At 21.7% G+C, this 22,743-nt stretch overlaps 5 protein-coding genes across 9 annotated transcripts; 2 read left to right on the forward strand and 3 right to left on the reverse strand.

The window, feature by feature from the left end:
* Positions 1-493: 493 nt before the first annotated feature.
* On the reverse strand, positions 494-8,783 carry LOC100576919. Its single transcript, XM_003251859.4, has 2 exons — positions 8,495-8,783; positions 494-5,361 (listed from the first exon to the last, which is right to left on the reverse strand). The coding sequence occupies exon 2, from the start codon at positions 5,345-5,347 to the stop codon at positions 1,502-1,504; it is 3,846 nt and encodes a 1,281-aa protein (XP_003251907.2). The 5' UTR covers positions 5,348-5,361; positions 8,495-8,783; the 3' UTR covers positions 494-1,501.
* A 1,414-nt stretch (positions 8,784-10,197) lies between these two features.
* On the reverse strand, positions 10,198-12,170 carry LOC551240. 2 transcript variants are annotated; one of them, XM_006572201.3, is made up of 5 exons: positions 12,103-12,170; positions 11,221-11,622; positions 10,918-11,122; positions 10,578-10,793; positions 10,198-10,503 (listed from the first exon to the last, which is right to left on the reverse strand). In XM_006572201.3, the coding sequence occupies exons 2-5, from the start codon at positions 11,576-11,578 to the stop codon at positions 10,254-10,256; spliced, it is 1,029 nt and encodes a 342-aa protein (XP_006572264.1). In that variant the 5' UTR covers positions 11,579-11,622; positions 12,103-12,170; the 3' UTR covers positions 10,198-10,253. The 2 variants fall into 2 exon arrangements, with proteins under 2 accessions (XP_006572264.1, XP_623635.3); XM_623632.6 differs by having other exon boundaries at positions 11,903-12,107.
* Positions 12,171-12,316: 146 nt separating this feature from the next.
* On the forward strand, positions 12,317-13,854 carry LOC551201 (protein SGT1 homolog). Of its 3 annotated transcripts, none has more exons than XM_623596.6 (5): positions 12,317-12,477; positions 12,564-12,674; positions 12,806-13,007; positions 13,074-13,270; positions 13,353-13,854. In XM_623596.6, the coding sequence occupies exons 1-5, from the start codon at positions 12,436-12,438 to the stop codon at positions 13,458-13,460; spliced, it is 660 nt and encodes a 219-aa protein (XP_623599.1). In that variant the 5' UTR covers positions 12,317-12,435; the 3' UTR covers positions 13,461-13,854. The 3 variants fall into 3 exon arrangements, with proteins under 3 accessions (XP_623599.1, XP_006572262.1, XP_003251906.1); XM_006572199.3 differs by having other exon boundaries at positions 13,086-13,270; XM_003251858.4 differs by lacking the exon at positions 12,564-12,674 and having other exon boundaries at positions 12,329-12,477.
* Positions 13,855-13,864: 10 nt separating this feature from the next.
* Positions 13,865-15,406, reverse strand: LOC100576951. The gene is made up of 2 exons (XM_003251860.4): positions 14,818-15,406; positions 13,865-14,745 (listed from the first exon to the last, which is right to left on the reverse strand). The coding sequence occupies exons 1-2, from the start codon at positions 14,983-14,985 to the stop codon at positions 13,912-13,914; spliced, it is 1,002 nt and encodes a 333-aa protein (XP_003251908.1). The 5' UTR covers positions 14,986-15,406; the 3' UTR covers positions 13,865-13,911.
* A 272-nt stretch (positions 15,407-15,678) lies between these two features.
* LOC725268 (S1 RNA-binding domain-containing protein 1) lies at positions 15,679-18,583 on the forward strand. Of its 2 annotated transcripts, XM_006572203.3 has the most exons (3): positions 15,679-17,583; positions 17,730-18,285; positions 18,370-18,562. In XM_006572203.3, exons 1-3 carry the CDS (start codon positions 15,730-15,732, stop codon positions 18,513-18,515), a joined length of 2,556 nt encoding a protein of 851 aa, XP_006572266.1. In that variant the 5' UTR covers positions 15,679-15,729; the 3' UTR covers positions 18,516-18,562. The 2 variants fall into 2 exon arrangements, with proteins under 2 accessions (XP_006572266.1, XP_006572265.1); XM_006572202.3 differs by having other exon boundaries at positions 15,680-17,583; positions 17,730-18,583.
* Positions 18,584-22,743: the final 4,160 nt, after the last annotated feature.

Raw genomic sequence — 22,743 nt, forward strand, 5'->3', positions numbered from 1 at the left:
TAAAATTATAATTATTATTGTCAACAAAATTTTTCATATAATTTGTAAAAAAAATTTCTTACCTAAATGCAATTAAATAGTTTTAACAATTATAAATTTATAATTATTAAATTAATAATTATAGGAGTATAAAATAATTAATTTTTATATTTCATATTTATTATATTTTATTATATTTTCGAAAAGTTTATAATATGTAATGCATTGTCTTAATCATTCAAGACTAATAATTTTGGTATTGGTTTACAAAAAAATATACATATATCTCTATTTTTTTATATATAAAACTTATCCAATCACTTTAATTATTAGTCTTAAAGATTTATTTATTTATATTTTTGTTAAGCTACAGTATTATTTTTATTGTTTTATTGTAAAATTAGTAATATTGTAAAATAATAATATAACAAGATAGCATTTGTATTAAATATATTGTACAAAATATAAAACATTAAGATAGGCATTAATATAAATAAATCAGATATACAATAAATAATTTAAAGAAAATAATTTATTATATTAAATCAGCATATGATTTTAATCATCGTATATAATGATTTGTATATGAAAATCTATGATAACACATATGATAATATGTGAATTAAATATACAAAATATTATAATTTTTAATTTAACAAAATTTATAAAATTACTATAGGCTATCTATAAAATAGATATTTATATTAAATTAATATAATTATAATAATTTTTTAATATAATAAATGCTTTAGGTGATTTTTAATAATCATAATTAAATGGATTACGTGCAAAGTAGTGCAAACATATATAATAATTTTTAAATACAAGATAATTTCTTAATATTATACCATTAAAAATAATGTTTCATGTTTAATTTTTTAAAAAATTATTTTAAAAATAATTTAAACTTAATTGAATTACTTGCACTTCATTGCATCCAATCCATCATCAAATTCAATGATCCAGAATTATTAAAGATCATATTCAGACTTATTTAATTTAACTTCCTGAAGACATAATATATCTTATCGATGCATAGAATTTTAAAATAATATTTAAATCTTTTTAAAACAATGTTCTCCTCGGTATTACTTCAAAATTTCAAGTTATTAAAAATTATATAAGAAAAAAAATTTTTTTTTTTGGAAAAATAGTATTATGTATTATATAAAAAAAAAAAAAAAGTCAAAAGAAGCATAATAACGATTCACAAAATACAATGGTGTCTTACATTCTGATTGAAATTTTATCTTATAAATTAATTATAAATTTACAATTTTATTTTATTGCTATTCTCTATTTATTGGTCTTCATGAAAACAAGCTCTAAATAAAAAACTACTAGTAGCATGTTCTTATTTTATTTCTCTATTCTATTATTTTAGAAAAAGAATTTCTAAATTCTTTCTTCTATACAAGTTGATAAAATTCGGATTCGATTTGCTTAAAATATAAGATAATGTATTTGAAATTTATCTTTATTTAATTAGTATACTTTTCTATATGACAAATATATTTTGTCATCAAACTGTTGAATTGGCAGATTCATGAGCATATGTATTCACTTCTGTTTTCAAATCGTTAGATTCTTTATATTCTGAATGATTTTCATTTTGCGTTGGGAATTCATAAATTGGTTTAAAACCACCAAACATTTGTGGTTTAAAATTTTCGGCGTCAAATTCCGTTTTTTCTGTCTGTATCTCTTTTACATTTAACGTAGCTTCAGAAGAGTTATCATCTGATTTTCTATTAATAGTAGATTCCATCGCAACAACGCTCCAACCATTTTTTGAAGATGTTTCTGCACTGATACTTGCTACAAATGGCGGCATAAAGTTTTGTGGAGATGGTGCAGAGCTAGAAGAACTAGAAGGTTGTTGGGATGGCAACAAAATAAGTTTTTGATTTTTATCAATTTCAGAATTTTTTTCATCTCGCATATCTACATCTAAACCATGAGAAGATTGCACTGTTGGAGTGTAAACATAAGCAATTGGCGTAGAAGAAGACAAGGCTGGCAGACGATGAAGAGTTGCTGAAATCACATCATTTTTCTTCGGTGGAAAAGGTATAAAGTCCTGTAGATATGGTATGATATTCACGTTAGAGTCTTTTTCATCTTTTTCTTCAGTATTTTCTTGCACAGGATTTTCTTCTTGTCGTTGATCACTGGGCACCAATAATGGCGTTTCTCTCATTCCATTAATAAGAATAGAAGGATCAGGACGTTCTAAAGGATATGGAAAATCTGACATAATTGGACGTCTATTAAATATATTATGAACAGAAGATTTTATTTCTTGATTCATTTCTTGTTGATTCTCATTGTCCTGAAGCAATGTTTCTGGAGGAAGTGGTCGATGAGGACCTCTCGTTCCAACTACTACACTTTCGTCTTTTTCTCTAGAATCATCAGGATGAATATTTACAGCAGTATTAACAGGATAAACTACATAAACTGGTGATTCAACCATTGTTTCATGATTTTCAAGTTTCCTTCCATCTGCATTTTGATCAATTATTATTCTATCTGATTCATCATCTGTATTTGGTACATTCATTGGTAAATTTGATTCTGTAATATCTTCTTCGAATTCCCTATGTTGTTGAATCATTTGAAGAGTAGCTACGTGTGGTGAATGCGCTATTCTTCTCTTGGGAAATAAAGGAGGCTTTGGCGGAAGTTGAGGTGGTTCTTCTGAATAATGTTCTGATCGTTCTTCGTCTTCCAATCGTAATTTTTGATTAGTTAATCGATGTGCCAATTTAATATCTTCTGCTCTTGAAGTAACTGATATCAATGGGAGATGAAATCTCTTAACTATAGAATCCGTATCTCGAGAGGATATTAAATTATCAATTTTTGTAGCAAACCTAACAGCATGAATTGGAGGAGGAGGAGGATTTAATCTCTGAAGATAAAATGGAACTGGAAGTAAAGGCCTCCTAGTTGAAGGATAAGATTGAACAGATTGCCTTACTCTAGTAGGATAAGTTTGACCAGCTGGAATTGTTCCAATGATTTCTGATCCACGATGCCCATGAGATGTCTTAGCGTTTGGACGAAATTGTGGGAGAATATTTGGTAAAGTAGAATCGGGAGAATAAGGACGTCTCCTTATTCCTATGAATTCTGAAGGAAGAGTAGGAGATGATGATGGTGATTTTCCACGAGATGGTAATCTTTGAAGTCTAAGATGATCAGGCTTTACTGTAAAACCTCCATAATTGTAATGATAATAAAACTGTGAAGGCAACTTTGGTTGTTCAGCTGGTGGAGTCAAATTCTCTGAAAGTTGTGGTAGGTGTTCTTCATTTGAAATTAGAGGATCCATTTTTAATGTTGTAGAAGGTTTTAATGTTGTAGAAGAAGATTTTACTTCATTAGCTTCGTTTATAACAATGATATGATCCTCGACTGATTGTTTAGGTTTATCCTTAGGGAATACTATATGATTAATATTTTTATCATTCTTTTTATTTTCTGATTCTTCTAGAAATACAGTATCCTTTATAAATGAATTTTGTGTTCTAGGAGGTTCTATTTCATTAGCTAGTTTTTGAGTTTCGATAGGATTAGGTTGTCTCCATTGAGCATAAGTATAATTATTCTCCAATGCAGATATTAAAGGTAAACCAATTATTTCTTGAAAATCGGTTTGTGAATCATAATTGCTTTTATTTGGTGATGTATTGTAGAGAGGTCGAAAAGAGGAATCTAATTTGGTGGAACTACTATAAGGATTTTCTCCAATCGCAGTACCCAGAGAATAATATCCACCTTCAACGTTTTGTCTATTTCCAAGGACAAAAGATACTATATCTTGATCAGGTGGTATCAATATATTACTAGTACTCTCTACAAAAATTTCTCCAGTTGGTTTTTTATTGATAATTGTATTTGGATGATATTCCTGATTCATAATAATATCATCTGCAATGTCATGTTTTCGATTATCATTTTCAAATGACATATATTCATTATCTAAAGGCATGGATGTTACTGTTCGTAGATAAGGAACTTGAAATGGTAATGAATTATTTTGTAAAATGCTTTCCTGAGATACTGATGATAAATGTATTGCAGAGGATGATGGAACTGATGTATTTATTATTGTAGTTGTCATGGGAATGATTTCTGGATTTTTTTCAGTAATTATTGTTATATTAGAAATGGATGTTGTAGTAGGCAATGTACTGGTTCTTATAACTTTATTAGTTGTCTCTTTCATTGAAACGTAATCTTTTATTTCTTCCTCATCTTCTTCAATTTCATAATCTTCGTAATTATTAATGTATTCTTCGTGTTTTATAGAAGGTTTTGTTTGAGAATCTCGATTATGATGCACTATATTATTTGATCCTTGATGATTATTATTATACATAGATGATTGAAGTTTCTCTATAGGAAGAATATCGTCATAATCCTCTAAATAATCAACAAATCTTTTAGGAGTGGAAATTGAAGGTTTCCAAGTCGTTACAACAGGTAATTTCATAGAAGTTGAAGTAGTAGTAGGTGGAGAAGTGGTTGTCGTAGTAGTAGCGATAATAGGGGTTGTCATTGGCGTTGAAGTTATGATAGGTTTAGAAGTTGTAGAAATAGTAATAGTATTAGGTGTAATCGATGATGTTGGTTTTAGTGTCGTCATTGTTGTAGTCATCGTTGTAATCGAAGTTGCTTTAGACATATATGGTTTTTTAGTAGAATAATATATTATACTTTCTCCATGATAAGGTTTATGATTATAGATACTATAACTATTCGATCCACTCTGAACTTTTGTATTTGCATAAGAATTTGATATCAATGGATATTTGTCTTTGTCATACTTACCAAAAGAATAATGTATAGGAAGATTAAGAAAATCGTGAAAATTAGGTGAATAAGGATTAATTTCGTTAGGACTAACATCTTCAATTTCTTTGTTTTCCATTTTTTTTTTCATTAAATAAGAACTGTTTCCTTTTGAAAAATCTTTGATCTGTTCATCTTCGTTCAATTCTTGATAATGATTTGTATAATTTAAAGCCTTAACAGGCTTCTCAAAATCAATCTTACCGGTGATGGGATCCTTTTCGAGTGAAAACGGCTTGCCACCATTGAAGGCGAAAGGATATGGCACGTGATAACGCGGCGTTTCTTCATCGTCTGACGTTGAAAGAGCAACGGTGCTCTCTTCTGTAACAAAATCTAGGTCAAGATCATCCAGTTGTGCCGTCCTTGCCAAATTCGGAGAAGATTCAGTTTTTTCTAGCAAAGACTTTGGTGGATTGTTATCTATGTGACCGCCCATCAAATATTCGGGCAATACACCATTTATACAAGTCAGTATGACCATCAGCCTCCATGGATTAAATTGCATTGTTTTCGACAGATCTGAAAATAAATTTCATATTGTATAACAAAATAAAAAATTTTATATATTAATCATAATTATAATTATTATTGATGAAATATATTATTATACATGAGGAAAATTTGAATAATTATATAATTAATTATAATCATAATCATAATTATAATTATTATTGATGAAATATATTATTATACATGAGAAAAATTTAAATATTGAATTTCTTTTTAATAATGAATTTTCTTAATAATTTCTTAATAATGATTATTATTATATGTTTAAAAATTTACTTAGTTTTTTTTTGTCTATATTTATAAAACTTGAAATTATTTAAAATGTTTATTGTTCTCATCAATACATTTAATAGTAAAGTATAAAAAATTTAATAAATATGATTGAGAAATATATATTTGTTGTACTGATTTGTCCTCATTGAGATTACTATTATATAAATGCTTCAACGAATCTGCATGACATTCTTTATAATAAGAATAACATGAACAAATAAAAATTAATTGATTAACTGTTTATTCGTGTAAATAAACATATAATAAAATAATAATCTTTAATTTAAAAATACTTTCCTCTCTTATTTATGAAATAAAAAATTTCATTTGAGGAAAATCATAATATTTAAAAAAAAATTATTTATAAAATATTATTTAATTTATATAAATCATTAATAATATGAAAAACAATATATTATAATTATAATAGTCACATAATAATCATAATAATCATAATAGTCACAATTTGAAAATAAAAATAAAAATTTATTTAAAATTTTTAATAATTAATGAATTCTTTGACCAGAAAATTTTCAATATTATCAGTTAAATATAATAATAAAGAAGAACAGAATATTTCATTTTTTATCAAGCAAAATCACGTTCCAATATGTAATGGATTTTCTTCTCTCTCTTTTTTTCTATTTCATATTTTTCTCGTGGTATTTCAGTAGTTTTGTCGAGATTATGCTATACAATTTCGATCTCTATATAATTACTATTTGGCATTAGCATTTTGTTACTTGCACTTTCGAATCAGCTTTCGTTGTCACAGACAAACGTTCGTTGTCTCGAGGAAATTCCCTTAAAGCAATTGAGAACGCTTTCGAAAAATGTACATGATGATTATTGAAATATTTTATACATATATAATTATTATTATTATTAATATATATAGTATACTATTATTAATAATATATATAGTAATATAAATTATAAATATTATTATATAAGATATTTTTTATCTTAGATTAGAATACAAATATTTTTGTTCAAATTCCTTTCAAATTTCAACAATTTCAAAAAATCATGTTTAAAAAAATTTCAAAAACTGAAATAAAAACAATTCATATATTCTTTTGCTCTCTTTTATTTATAATCCTATAATAAATTATAAATTACTTTAACATAAAATATTATAATTGATCTATTTTGAGCACAATCCATTAATTTTGATTTCTTTTCTAATTAAAAAATTATAATTGACATAAGTATTACATAAAAAAAATTTATTAATATATTAATATATAATAATATATTATAATATATAATATTATATTATATATATAATATATAAATTTATTGAATATATTAAACATTATGAAGATCTAATTATAAAAAGACATTGGCAAATCAGAATAAAAAAAGTTAAAATAAAAATCTTATAATTTTTATTATTAGTTCAATAGCAGAAAAGAACACAAATAGATTCATTGAATTGAAGCAACATTCTATCCTAAATCTAAGATTTTTTTGTGATTACAATATTTGTTTGTAATATATTTGTGATTATGACTGTCTCCTAACTCAGTAATTAATATTAGTATACAAAACATAAATGTATATACTGTTCATCTTTGACCTTCTTTAATTGTCTTGATTTCGGGATTTCATCCTCGAAAATTGTTTCAAATTCGTGAATCATTGGCTTTTCTTTTATTAGTTAGTATTTTATTAGTTATTTATTAATTTAATATAACATTTATTATTGATATTCTTTTTTTTTCTTCTTTCTCTTTTATAGTATTTTTTATTGTAAATAGTTTATTGTGATTTTAATAAATTATTTTGAAAATAAAGAATGTTAATCATTTTTTTTGTTTCCGTTTATAATTAATGAAGTTTAATTTTATGTTAATTAGGAATTAGAATCTTTTTTTAGAATTTTTAATATTATTCTATAATTTATAAATCTTTAATTTTAATAAAAAGATTTATTTTCAATTTTTTATTATTTTTTTTTCAAAAAATCTTTTATTTCTTTTTATCAATCATTTCTTGATTAAAAATTATAATTATTATTCAAGCAAAATAATATTAATATACTAGATAAATAATCTACTCCATTTTTTAATTAAATTGTTGTAATAAAGTGCAATGCAAAAAATTGCAAACCGCTTTCTTAAAATTTAATTTTTTTAATACATTTTAACACGATTTATAACTTATTACATTTATATTTTTATGTGAAACGGTTTGAACGTTTTATACCGCAAACTTGCCCTAATTACATATAACGGTACTATGATTGCAGAATATATATATGTAAATATATAATATATATAATATATACATATTTTTTAATTATATATTATAAGAAAATCATAAATATTATATCATTTTATTCTCATCACTGACGATTTAATTAATGATGAAAAGACTTGCAATTTCAATTGCAATTTCAATAAAAATTTAAACAATTTATAATTTGTAATATTTCAATTTTTTTTATAAAATGTTTGATTAAATAACTTTTTTTTTAATGTAATTTTCTATTATTTTATTTCATTTATAAAAAAAATTAAGAAATTAGATTAATCTTTAGAATTATAATCTTTCATAAAGATGGATTAAAATGATTCAAAATATACATATTATATAAATTTTATCATATTTATATATTTATATAAATATGTATTTAAATAATTATTTTTTAAGATATTCTTTAAATAATATTTCATAATATGTGATAGAATGCAATAAATTATAACGAAAAGAACCGATGTGACTTATAATTAACTAAATTCTAAAAGAATTCAAAAATTAAATATAATAAAAAATTAATTTTAAATATTAATCAATTAACATATTTTCTTTTCAATATTTTAAAAATAATGAATATTTGCAGTTAAAAAATAAATCATGATACCTGAATCCAATAATAAAATGAAGGTGGATATTTTCCACTGATCTCAGAACCAGAATTCCCAAGCATTTAAAACTCCATGTAAGTAAACTCTAATTATCCTTGAATTCGTCACTTTCGGTTTTTCCTCACAAAGAAAGCAATTAAAATCGCGAATTCAACGAAGGTGAGTAGAACATACGACGAAAACTTGTAGTCCTAGTCGAAGGTCACACATCGACTGAGATGCTTCAACGACCAAGTGACAGCAAGAAGATATCAGAGATGGTAGCAGAAGACGAAGAGGTGGAAACATGAAAGAACGTGAAATGTATTTTATAGGAACAGGACAAATCCAGAGAAGGAAACGGAATCTCGAAAGATTCTCCTTCAGAATGAAAGTATAATGAATCAATGAATTTTGATGACTTCGATTGTGTAAAAAATTAATTTTTATTTTTTTATTTTATTTTATTAATTTTGTATTACATTGTATTGTAATAAACTGATAACTGATATATAAATTTAAAAAAAATCTAATTTTCATTTTTTTATAAAAAATTTAGAAATTGATAATATAATATAATATATATTATTGAATTTTTTATAAAAAAATGAAAATTAGATTTTATATATATATATATATATATATATATATATATATGATTATATAAATTAATGATATATAAAATAATAATATAAAAAAATTTAATATAAATTTTATAAGAAAACTTTTAGATATTGGTGAAAATTTAAATCTATAATTTATATTTTTGAATAAATAAGAAGTAAATTCTGTTAAATTCTATAAATAATTAAGTTATAAGTTTCTTAAGATATTTTTATTAATTTTGATTTATAAATATCACTTTGATTTTTTTAATATTTATTATAAACTTTGTGAATTCTAATCATTCTTTATATTTTTTAATTAATATTTTTTTTTAAATTTATTTTTGTAAAATAAAATTAATTTGTCTAATTCAGTAAAAGAAAAAAAGATTTATTAATTAATATTATATTTGTTTCTCGTTTTCATCAAAAAAATGTAATATGAAAAATAAATACAAACTTTTTAAGATTTTTTAAAATATATTAAAATGTATATATTATATATGTTAATAAGAAAAAGAAAGAAAGAAAAGAGATGATATATTTCAACGTATTTATATTATATTTCAACGGTTAGATAGTGGAGGTAAGAAAGAAGAGTTGAATCTGACTAATGAACGGCACAAAGTCGACAGAACGGTACGTGGAACAGTTAGACGACGACCCACATTACAGGGAGTTGTTCAGGGCCGGCCAACGTGCCAGTTTCTTCGAGCTTATCCTCCGTTAACGCAAACTAGACATTTTAGGATTTTACTAACATTTCAATTACTCTTTCTCTTTTTTCTTTAAAATTTCTATCATTATATATATAATTATCTTTTTATTTCTGTTTTTCTTTAATTGGTAATTTTCTTTCTTAAAATTTATACTGATGATTCACTAACAAAATTAGATTTATTTTCTTCAATTATTTCTAAAATTTACATTAATCATTATTATTGATATTCAAGCATCAATTCATTTTTTCAAAAAAGTTATCAAAATATTTTTAAATTTTTTAGAAAAATTATAAAATGAAAAATTTTAAATAAATATTAAAGAATTGTTGGATTATAAAAATATTTTTCATTCAGTTAAATATAAATTTATTTATATAAATTCATTTTTCATAATTTCGTTCTTTATTAAAACAATGTTTTACAATAATAAAATCAATAATATTTGATATCTATTTTCTTTTACCTTTCTTTATAATAGACACTGGTGCTGGTAATGGTATTTTCAAAGTGATAATTTTTTTATCTTCTTTATTAGGTAAAGCACCAATAATTCTGGCGAGATCTGTCAATTTTTTTAAACCCATACGATGACTGAATATAGTTGCAAATAATTCTAAATCTAATGTAAAATTGCAAATTATTAAAGCTAATATCATACAATGTATCACTCCTTTATCTTTTATACTAGTTGGCCTCAGTCTAAAAATTATTTATTAAATTATTAAAAATATATTACATTATTATATATATATATATATATATTTTTTACATACCGTCCATGATTACTTTGAACACTGTATGTATTTATTATATATGAATTAATTTCTTCAGATACTAAACAAACTTTAATACCACGTTTTTTAGCATCTTTAATTGGCATATTTAACCATGTTGCAATTGCTTGAATGTAAATTAGTAATGCAGTTTTTTTAAGATTATCTGAATCAGATTTTAAGTATTGTAATGTTCGAATAAAAAATTTTGAATTTCTAAAACAAAATATAATTTTAAATTATTAAATTATTAAATATTTTATATATATTATTAATGTATAATTAATATTTAATAAAATTAATAATAATATTGAAAAAATGATAATTTTTAAAAACATACTCTTCTAAAGTATTAGAATTGTTATTTAAGATTTCCTTAACATTATTATATAAATTTTCCAATTTATTTTCTGGTACAATATCATATATATTATATATATCGTTTACATTAGTAGCTTTCCTATTGCATTCTGGCAAAGTTGTATTTGTAATATATTCATTATTTGGCAATTGTGTTGATAATTCCATTTTATTAATTTTAACATCTGTAACAAAAACATATTTTAATTCATCTTCTTTTAACAAAATTAATATATATGTAACAAATTAAAATATATGAAAGTTTATAAAAATAATTTCTCACTAGATACAGTTTGTTCAAGCTGTTCTTTAATAGATTCTATATTTATTTTTAATCTTTCAAATTGTTCTGTTCTTCTTTTCACTTTCTTTGAACCAAATTGTTTGTTCAATATAGCAATCTTTTCATCTTCAGCTTGTCTATTATCTTTAATTGCTGATTTTTCTAAAATTGGAGTCACTTGCCAACGTTCAACTTGGACCAATCTTGCTTTTCCTGTTTTTTTGTTATGAAATACAAGCATAGTACGCATCAGATCTTGAGTTGTATCTGGTTTATAACCTCTATAAACAATTTGCTGATTTGATAAAGCCAACATTGTTTTCTTTTTATTTTGATCATAAAATAATCCACAAGACATTTTTTTGGCTTCCTCATCTTTAAGTTCTCCATTTTGAAAATTAACTGCAACATAATTATTTTCTTAATATAAAAACATAAAAGCAAATAAACATAACGCACATAAAACATAAAGCACAAATTACAAAATATTTAATAATTTTGTTTATATTTTAAAAGTAAATTTAAAAAAACAATTGACAATCTTAATTATAAAATACATACAAATTATATATAACAAATATTACTTTGTAATTTTATTATTTTTTAAAAAGATTTAAACGCAACTTCTTTTAAACAGTTCTTTAAACAATATTGTAATTTCTAATAAATATAAATACAATACCAATAATTGGTTGAATTTTAGATGGTTCTATAATAACATCATCAATAATTGCTCGTAATAATTTCATTTTTCAAAAAATATTATTTCACTTCTTTATTATATTAGAAATATATCATACTTATCTATATCTAATAAATTTTCAAATATTTTTTAAAATAACAAACAGTTCAGAAAATTAATTTTTTTTTCATTTCTCTTACCGGAAGTAAAAATATTGTGGTTCAATTTCTATGTGATCTATAAAAAGTAACTTATTTTAGAACATAACTATCATTTATTTTTATTATGACTTATATGACTTTATATTTTCATTCAATATCTTATAACAGATAATAAAAGGAAAGAAGAATTTAAATGCATAACAAAATTTTATTCTTATAAACATTAAAAATTTTAAATTTGCTTTATAACACATTACTTATTACGCTCCTGATTTATATCATCTATATGAACTTTCGAGAAGTACGATATACATGAATGTGTCAAATTTTTCAATGATTTGTGTTTGATATTTAATTACAAAAATTGATCTAATGGGTAACGAGGAAACTCCGACTGTAGTGAATAATAATGAAGTAAGAAATATGGTTAAATATTATACAATAAATAAATATATTTATATCAATATTTTATGTAAGATAAAAATTTTCGATTTTTATAGATGCCAATTCCAAAAATAAGGCACGATTGGTATCAAACAGAAAGTCATGTTATAGTTCCAATTCTTGCAAAAAGTGCAAAAAATGTTAAAGTTATTTACGAAAAAAATACAGTAAATATTTAATTTAAGATATTTTTATAATATTTTTATATATTATATAATAAATATTGTTGTTAATTATATCGACGTGAAAGCTTCATCTTTTGATTGTTGATTTTATTTTATTCTTTATTTGTTTTTAGTTAAGTGTATCTGCTCTATTACCATCAGGCAATGAATACAGTTTGGAATTAGATTTAGCTCATGCAATAATACCAGAAGAATGTTCACATAAAGTAGATCCATCTAAAATAGAAATCAAGTTGAAAAAACAAGATGGAATTACGTGGACTACTTTGGAAGGAAATCCTATTGCACAAAAGACAGTACAACATATACCAAGAGGTAAAACAAAGTTTTTGATGTTATATTAAAAATTTTTATATTAAAATAAAATTTTAATTTTTTAAGAAATTTTACAAGCTGGAAATCAATCACAAAAAATTGGAAATGGAAAGAAACAACGAGATTGGGATAAAGTAGAAAAAGAGATTGAAAAACAAGAAGCAGAAGAAAATCCGATAGGAGAAGCTGCTTTATATGCTTTGTTTCAACAGATATATGGTAGTGGATCTGATGAAGTTAGACGTGCAATGAATAAATCTTTTGTAAGTATTTCTTTTAAAAAAATATATAATAAATATATTATATTTATTTTAATATTATTTATTATAATATTTCTAAAAATAGCAAGAATCTGGTGGTACAGTACTAAGTACAAATTGGTCAGAAGTGAGCAAAGGTAAAGTTGAGGTAAAATTACCAGATGGTATGGAATGGAAACCTTGGAATACATAAAATAGTTCATGTAATTAAAATTCAAATTACTTATTATTTAATCCAACAATTTCATTTTACTTTTAATAAAATCATATATTAAAAATAAACTTAATTAAAACAATTATACTTACAAAAACACCATGTTATATTTATCCAATTCATTAAATATATGATATATGTGTATTTTGCTGAAAAAATTGTAATTTTTCTTCTTTATATAAAGAATAAAGAATCAAATGTATTAAATATGATTAAATTGTGCAACATGATTTTTTTAGTTAAATAACATTTTTCCAGTTAGATGCATGTGTATAATGTATTTCGTATTTTATTGTATATAATTAAATATAGACATGTATTATATATGTATTTATAGAAGATTTACAAATAAATAAATGCTTGTTATTAAAAATTATTTCAAATAAAATTATTAATTAATTCATTAATTATTATTAATTGTAAAATGATTTTATCGAGTTAAAGAGCTTAATATACATATACCAATAAATAATCCGAATACAATATAAGCTCTTGCTAATTCCATTGTATTATTATCATCCAATCTATCTTTTTCATTAATCATAGTTATATTTTGTTTATTATTTTCTACTGTATTATTATTTTCTATTATTTTATGGAAAGTTGTACTTATATTTCTATTATTATTTTCTATTAATTTATTAAAAGTTGTATTTATATCTCTTTCTAATGAATGAAAGCTATTTCTCAACAAATTTTCATTTTTTTGCTGTGCTTCATATATAATATTTTGAATATTTACTATTCTTTTATTATTGTATATTATTGAACCTATCAATGATATAATTGCTAATATAGCAGATGCAAGAATAGATAAATATTTATACTTTTGAGCATTCATTGTTTGACTATCATGATATTCTTTAATAGCAGTGGCCAATAATGTAAAATAATCTTTTTCTTCTTTTTCTAATAAATTAAGCTGCGATATAATTTTTGCTTGATCTTGAAGATTTTTATTTTCTATTATTGTCAATTGAACATATTTCGGATCATCTCTCTTAATTTGTATTAATTCTGAATATACTTCCTTTAATTTGTCATTTATTGTCATTGCTTCACGATTTAAGTGTCTTCTTTCATCTTGACATTTAAATAATTTATCTTGTGCAAAAATTACTTGTTCTTTGGCTAATTCAACTTTATCTAAGCCTGTTAATTGTTGATACCATTGCCACCATTTAACAACTTTTTTTGGTAATGGACTTGGCTCAAATTGTGTTCCATTTATATTTTGAATTAATGTAATATCACGATTGATTTGCTGAAATAATATTAAATAATTTATATTTAAATATATATTATAATTTTATAAAAATATAAATAAATAACATACCTTTGCTAGAATATCATATTTTATAGCAACAGTATTTTGTATATTATTCAACTTTTTTTGTGCTTTTTCAGAAGCATTATTAATTCTCGTTGTTGCATTGTTAAATAGTTGATGTTTATTTATTTCATTGGTTAATATTTTGATCAATGATCGAAATTTTTCTGCCATTTTATTTGCTTATACATCAGAATTATACAAAATTAAATAAAAAATTAAATTTCATTTTTTATTACTATTATATTTTTATGCTGGTTAATTTATATTTTTAGAATCAACACAAAATATAAATTAAATTTAAATAATCTTATAAATTCTTTTAAATATTATACAGAAAAATAATTATTATATTTCATAAATGCAACATTTTTACTTAAATACAAATACAAAATTATTCATAAAAATATTCATGTGAAATGAAATGTGTAAAGTAATCTGTACATTAAATATATGAAATTTAAAATTTATATTTAAAAAATTTTATATTATAATTTTATAATTTTATTTAAAATTTTTATAATTTTCAAAAATATTAAAAAATTTTCAATTTTTCAATCCAAGAACAGTCTGAATATGTAAAGGCTTGACTTAAGGCTCATTTTCAAAGGTTAGTAATATGAAAATTTGTTTAGAAAATTACTTATTTATAGATTTATAGAAATTTTGTATTTTCATAATAATTTTCATAATAATTTTGTATAATAATTTCATTTGTGAATAAAAGATTTAAAAAAAAAAATAGAAATATATCAATGTATTTCATATATTTATAATATAATAGTTAATATATATAATAGTTAACCTTAAATTTTTTAATGTATAATTGTTAATAATATTTATTATTAATTTATATTTTTAGTATTTCTTTAAGAAATCAAAATATAAACTAATCTAAACTTAAAAAAAAATTTCATAATGAAAAGAAATGCAAGACAAATATCTCGAAAAGTAAAAGTAATTATCTCAAGCGATTCTGATAATGAATTTGGAAATATTTCAAGTGACGAAAATTATGTACCTGAAAAAGTATCCAAAATAATTAAAAAAAAAAAAAAATCAATTATAAAAAATAAAAAAAAAAATGATTTGACAGCATATGGTAATAAACATACAATAATACAACTTGGAAACGAGAAAGCAAAAATAGAACATATAGATATTACAGAATCAAGGCCTTTAGAAAAAATACAAAATAAGAATATAAAAATAAAAGAAAAAGAAATACAAGATTTCAATACAGAAAATATTAAACAGGTATTAAAAAATACAAATTTTAATTCTACAGAATTTAAAGAATGGACTGATATAGATTATATTAGTGAAATGAATAATGTTGAAAAACATATAGCAGAAAACATTGTAAAGCTTTTCAATAATGATAATACAATTCCATTTATTGCAAGATATAGAAAAGATATGACTGGTGGCATGGAGCCAGATAAGTTACGAGCTTTAAAAGAAAGTTTTGATCATGCCAAAATGATCAAACAACGTGCTCATACTATATTAAAAGCTATTGACAAATTAGGACAATGGTCACCTGATATACATTTTGCGATTATATCTGCCAAATGTTTGGATGATTTAGAGCATATATATTCTTTATTTAAACCATCATCTAAACGAACATTAGCAGAAAAAGCAAAAGATTTAGGTTTGGGATATATAAGTGATCTTTTATTGCAAGGTCAGAAATTACCACCATTATCTTCTATTATTGATTCTAAGAAAGATGGACTTAAAACTGAACAACAGATTCTAGATGGAATTATACATATTATAGCAGATATCATAAATAAAAATAAAACAATATTTGATAAAGTTAAAGAACTTCAAAATGAATCTATTATAAAAATACAATCTACAGAATGTAAACCCAAAAATAAATCTGTTAATAACAAAGAAAAAAATATGCATAGAAAATATGAAATATATTTTGATTTTAATACAAATAATAGATCTATTAAACCTCATCAAATACTAGCTATTAATCGTGGAGAAGCACAAAAGATTCTTACAATAAAAATAATTTTACCTGATTTTTTTGAAAAAGAATTTAAAACTTATTGTTATAAATATTATAGGATAGCCATGATAGTATCAAAATTACATTCTAAATTATTAAATAATAGTATTGATTATGCTTATACAAAATTTATTAAACCATTGGTAATACGACGAGTAAGAAGTGAAATGAAACGAAAAGCAGAGATAGCATCTATTGAAGTTTTTGTAAACAATGTTAAACAATTGCTTCTTACTCCACCTGTACGTGGAAAAATTATACTTGGGATAGATCCAGGATATTCACATGGTTGCAAACTAGCAGTAATTTCAGAACAGGGAGATGTACTTGAAACAGGTGTAATTTACCCCCATAGAAATATAGAAAAGACTTATAATGAATCTGCTAATGTTTTAATAAATTTAGTTACTAAATATAAGGCAACAATTTTAGCATTAGGCAATGCTACAGCTTGCAGAGAAACAGAAATATTTATAAATAAACTAATAAAGTCTAATTCATTTGAATCATTAGATGTTTCATATGCAATAGTTGATGAATCAGGAGCATCTATTTACAGTTGTAGTCCAGAAGCAAAATCTGAATTTCCAAAATTAGATATGAATTTAATTTCTGCTATTTCTATAGCGAGACGTTTACAAGATCCACTTGCTGAATTAGTAAAAGTTGAACCCAAACATTTAGGTGTAGGAATGTATCAGCATGATTTACCAGAGAAACAATTGTTAACATCATTAAATGAGGCAAGTAAAATTTATTTAATTATATTGATTTATATTATTTATTTATAAATAATATAAAATTTTATTATAAAATTTGATGAATTTTATGAATAAAATTTATGAAATTCAATTTATACAATAATTAAAAAGAATAAAAATTATTATAGGTTGTTTCAGAAGTTGTAAGTTTTGTAGGAATAGATGTGAATACTGCATCACAATGTCTTTTGAAAAGAGTTGCAGGTTTAAATGTATCTCGAGCAAATAATATTTTAGAATGGAGATCTGAATTTGGCCCATTTAAAAATAGACAACAACTAATGGACGTGAAAGGAATTGGAAGCAAAGTATTTGAACAATGTATTGGATTTATTAGAATATTACCAGAAACATCAATGATTGACAATTCAAAAAAACTCAGGCCTATTAAGAAGTCAAAACAGGCAATCAAAGCAGAATATAATTTATTAGATCAGACTTGGATCCATCCTGAATCATATAAAATAGCAGAAAATTTTTTAAAGTACTGTAATATTGACTTAAAGAATCTTGGAACTACAGAGTTTATTGAAAAAGTAAAATTGTATGCCAAAGAAGGATTTACTAGTTTGGCAGAAAAGTTTGATACAAATAAAACAACTATGGAAATAATAATTAAAGGTTTATCTATGAAAAAAGATGAGGATATACGATTGAAAACTCGTTCTCCTTTATTTCGGAAAAGTATGTTAACTATTAGTGATATAAATGTGGAAATGTTATTAACGGGTGCAGTACGGAATATTACACATTTCGGAGTATTTGTAGATATTGGAGCGGGTAAAGATGGACTTATACCAACGAAATGGTTAAAAAATTTTACAATTTCAATAGGTCAGCGTGTGGAAGTAAAGGTTCTTTCAGTAGATTTGGAGCGTAATAGAATTAATTTAGAATTAATTGATATTTTATAATACGTTTTTATACATATTGTGTAATTATTTATTTAAAAACATAAATGTAAAAATAAATTATATTTTTATATAGAATTTTTATTTTTTTAAATAATAAAATATAATTTAATAGTTTAATTATAATTTAGTAGTAATTTAATAATTCGTGAAATTAGATATAAAAACATGAGACATATACATACATAATTTATAGTTATTTCCTTTTATTATTAATAAAAATTATTATAAATAAAAATTTTATAAATTATAATTATAATTTAGAACATATGTAGATGTACTTTAAATTTTTAATTATTTATGATATATTTATGATTATAATTATTTAGTTTTATTATTTATTAATAATAATTTTATTATTTAATACAATTATTTATGATTTAATATTATGTTTAAATCTTTAAAAATATACGATATCAAATTCCTATATTTAATAAGTATAATATTAATAACAATGAATTTATAATCTGTTATTAAAAATATATTTTAGAAAAAATGAAAAAATTATTTCGAATTAATATGAATTCATATACTTTTTAATTTTCATTGATATTTTTCAAAGATAAGATAAATCAAATTGCAGTCAAATCAAATTTTTTTTACCTAATTTTTTTTATCACGAATTTTATGTAAAAAAAACATAATTAATTAATTTATAACTGATGTCTTTCTTTGGATTTCATATTTATTTAAAAATATGCCTGTTTTTGTAAGATGAGCAAAAATAACTTAAAAAAAATGGATATTTATAACAAAATAAATCGCCATAATGACATAGATAAATTAGTTAATTTTTTTGTAAATCTAGTAAGCAAAATTCTACATATTTATGTAAACAAAAATAGATATATTTAAAATGTCTATTTTTTTATTCATATTAAAATAAAAGTAATTAGTTATAATTAATTTTATTTTACAAAATCAAGTTATCAATTTCTTTTTCTAAATGTATTTATTTACATAATCTCATATTATTATCTCTTTTTATATATATTTATTTAAATTTTATTTAATAAAATCAAGTTATCGATTTTTTTTTAAATGCATGTATTTACGTAAGAATCTCACTTATTAATTCGCAAACTTATTAATTCTTTTTATATTTTATATATGTATATATTTATTTAAATAACTATTAAAAATATTATATATCTTTAAAAACATTTTATTTACTTACAGTTATAATATATATATATACACAATATATATACACAATATATATTTATATCATAGATCTTTCAGAAAATTAGCAATTCATGTTTGTTAAATTTGTTTTGTTATTGTTATTAAATTCTTATTATTGTTATTGTTATTATTATTTCTTAATTTATTATGATAGATAGATGAAATTGCAAAATATTATACTATTGTACTGGTAATTTTTTTTTTTGAGTTGATAAAGAAAAGAATCGGTAATAATTTTGATGAAACTTAGTACAATTATTCATTAAATTATTATAAAAATTTAAATACAATTTATTTGTTTTTTATTTAAAGCAAGAAATTAATTTTTTTTATCTATATTATCTTTTTATTTTAATATTTATAAGCGACATTTATATTAATAGCGATATTTATATTAATATATAAAAAATGTTTAAAATAAAAAAATAAAATATTTGAAAATTTAAATAAAATATTTTATTTCTCAAAATCTATTAATGTATATAAAAAATATTTTTGAAAAAATTATTTTTTTACGAAATTTAAATTCTTTTTTTTTCCTTTTTAATAAATTTTAATTTTTTCTGATGAACAAATAGTAATAAATAAATTTTTTTTAAATTTACTGTTTATAAATCTAACAATAATTAATGCTATAATTAATATAATATAATTATTGTAATTATAAAATTACTTTAAGTTTTGTTTACTATTAATTTCATCTATAGTTATCAAATATAATTTCATTAACATTTTTGTGATAACAATCAATTTTCTATAGGTTTTATGTATGGATAATAAATATATGCATCAATAAAATTAATTTCATCATAATATAATTGAAATATAAAATATTATTAAATATTATAATTATTATAATTATATACTATTATTATAATTAATATATAAATATAATAATAGTATAATTAAATATGTAAAATGTTTAGAGTAATGCATTTTTTGTTTCATATACATATATATGTGGTGCCATATTGAACAATGTTGTTATTGAAAATGATAAATTCTTGAAAAAAATGATATTACAAAGAAATATAAATAAAAAAATTTTATTTATCATTCGCCATAAAAAAATTAAAGATTTTCATCAATTTGTTAAATTGTAAAAAATTTAACATTTTTGAAAAACGTTCACCTAATATACGGCAAATATCCTATATATATTTTTATATCTGTTTTCGTTCATTTACTAAATATTTAAATTTTTTTTAAAAACTTTTGTATTTTAAAATAATAAAATATATGATATCTATATGATTTTCTAAAAATAACATATATAAAATTATTATAAAACAGAAAAAATATGATTCAAAAATTAATTTTTAAAAAAAATAACAATAAAATATTAAAAATATTTATCTTTATTTTCCATATGATAATAAATAGTTTTTTGTTATTATATTTTTTTAATTCTATATGAAGAATGAACTTGAATGAATTTATCAAATCAAACTTTCATTTAAATTGCCCGTGAATATTTTTGGATATTTTTCGCATTTTTTATATACAACTTGAAAATTTATGTTTATAATTATTACTTTTACTGTTTTAAGTTTTAAGTTTTAAAAAAATTTTGAAAATTCTAAAAAATATATTGAAGTTTTTATCTTAATATAAAATTGTTCGTTCTGCGAAATGTTTAAAAAATTATATTTTATTTTTAAAAAAAGGCTTTCCTTTAAAAATGAATCTTTATTTATTTTTTAAATAAAATATAAATTAATGTTGAGAAAGTATATTGTATAGATTATTAAAATTAATATAAAATTCATATCATTATTTTCTATTTCTTTTCTATTCTATCAAGAACTTTGTTTTTTCATTATTCATAATACGATTCATAATTTTTTAAATTATGAGTTTTTAAAGTGATACATTTTTCGAATATATTATCTTCACCATTGTAATGCCAGTTGTTTCTTACAATGTTCGTCATTATTGCATATGAAAAGAGTCTTTCTATTGGCATTGAAGAAGATAATAATATGTTGTATTGGAAGAAGACTTTCTTTATTTCCGGATATTTTCCGATTTTTTCGATTATTTTCCAATCAATATTCTAATCTTTCAAATAACGTGATATCTAAAAATAAAATAGATAAAATATTTAAAAATTAAAATTATATATAAAAATATATAAAATTCAATATTTATTCAATAAAAGATTATTTATTGACTTGAAATGTTTTTATCGTCATCGATTTCGATCTAATTTTTTCAAAAATCGAAAAAGTCATTGGATTTCGTTATTGTCACTGATAATAGATTAATTACCTATTTTTCTTTTATTATTTGAATTACTTTCTTCTTAAATTCATTCATTATTTAATTCTATTAATATTTTTTTATACACATTACTTATTTATAAAATAAAAATATAATAATATTGCCATTGCAACAATTTTTTGCTTCATCTATTGTAAAAGTGAAAAATTCTTTAAATTCACACTTTACAACAAATTGTTTACAATATATCTAGTTTTTACCAATTCATTAATTTTTTCCGCATCGATAAAATACACGACAGTAATAATCTATAAAATATATTTTTTATTTTGTAATATATTTATTACTTCAGCGATTGATATAGTACATTTTAGATGTTCTTCGACATATATTATGTCATATTTTGGAAATTGTTCTTAATATCAAGAACTTTATACATTTCAATCATTTTTTTTTCTTTAAATAATATTATTTGACATAGCGAATCATATACAGAATTCTAACATATCTTACATGATTTTTTTAAAATATGATCAATCACATTTTTGACAAACTTTCCTTCTGCCTTTCAAATGTGTTTTCTCCATCGCACTTTTATGCATTTGGAAAAATGTTTCGTTTTCTTGGATGATTAATATTATATCTAAAGTCATATATAAATTTAGTGTGAATTAAATAACGAAGATGTTGTGAAAGAAAGTAATCAATGAATGTCCTTTTCTTCCTCTTTTTCCTTTTTCTTCTTCCTCTTCTTTTTCCATTGATTCTTCTATTTCTTTATCCTCTTCACCTGATATATCTTTTATTTCATCTTCTATTCCAA

The sequence above is a fragment of the Apis mellifera genome, linkage group LG12 (assembly GCF_003254395.2).
Source record: "Apis mellifera strain DH4 linkage group LG12, Amel_HAv3.1, whole genome shotgun sequence".
Classification (NCBI taxonomy): Eukaryota; Metazoa; Arthropoda; class Insecta; order Hymenoptera; family Apidae; genus Apis; species Apis mellifera.

Coding starts and splice junctions, on each gene's coding strand:
- LOC100576919 (XM_003251859.4), bottom strand. CDS start 5,347: ATGCAATTTAATCCATGGAGGCTGATGGTCATACTGACTTGTATAAAT.
- LOC551240 (XM_623632.6), bottom strand. CDS start 11,969: ATGAAATTATTACGAGCAATTATTGATGATGTTATTATAGAACCATCT. Junction 11,623..11,902: donor TAAAATTCAACCAATTATTG/GTATTGTATTTA, acceptor ATTATGTTGCAG/TTAATTTTCAAAATGGAGAA. Junction 10,504..10,577: donor GTTCAAAGTAATCATGGACG/GTATGTAAAAAA, acceptor AATAATTTTTAG/ACTGAGGCCAACTAGTATAA.
- LOC551201 (XM_623596.6), top strand. CDS start 12,436: ATGGGTAACGAGGAAACTCCGACTGTAGTGAATAATAATGAA. Junction 12,478..12,563: donor CTGTAGTGAATAATAATGAA/GTAAGAAATATG, acceptor CGATTTTTATAG/ATGCCAATTCCAAAAATAAG. Junction 12,675..12,805: donor TTATTTACGAAAAAAATACA/GTAAATATTTAA, acceptor ATTTGTTTTTAG/TTAAGTGTATCTGCTCTATT.
- LOC100576951 (XM_003251860.4), bottom strand. CDS start 14,985: ATGGCAGAAAAATTTCGATCATTGATCAAAATATTAACCAATGAAATA. Junction 14,746..14,817: donor AATATGATATTCTAGCAAAG/GTATGTTATTTA, acceptor ATATTATTTCAG/CAAATCAATCGTGATATTAC.
- LOC725268 (XM_006572202.3), top strand. CDS start 15,730: ATGAAAAGAAATGCAAGACAAATATCTCGAAAAGTAAAAGTAATTATC. Junction 17,584..17,729: donor TGTTAACATCATTAAATGAG/GCAAGTAAAATT, acceptor AAATTATTATAG/GTTGTTTCAGAAGTTGTAAG.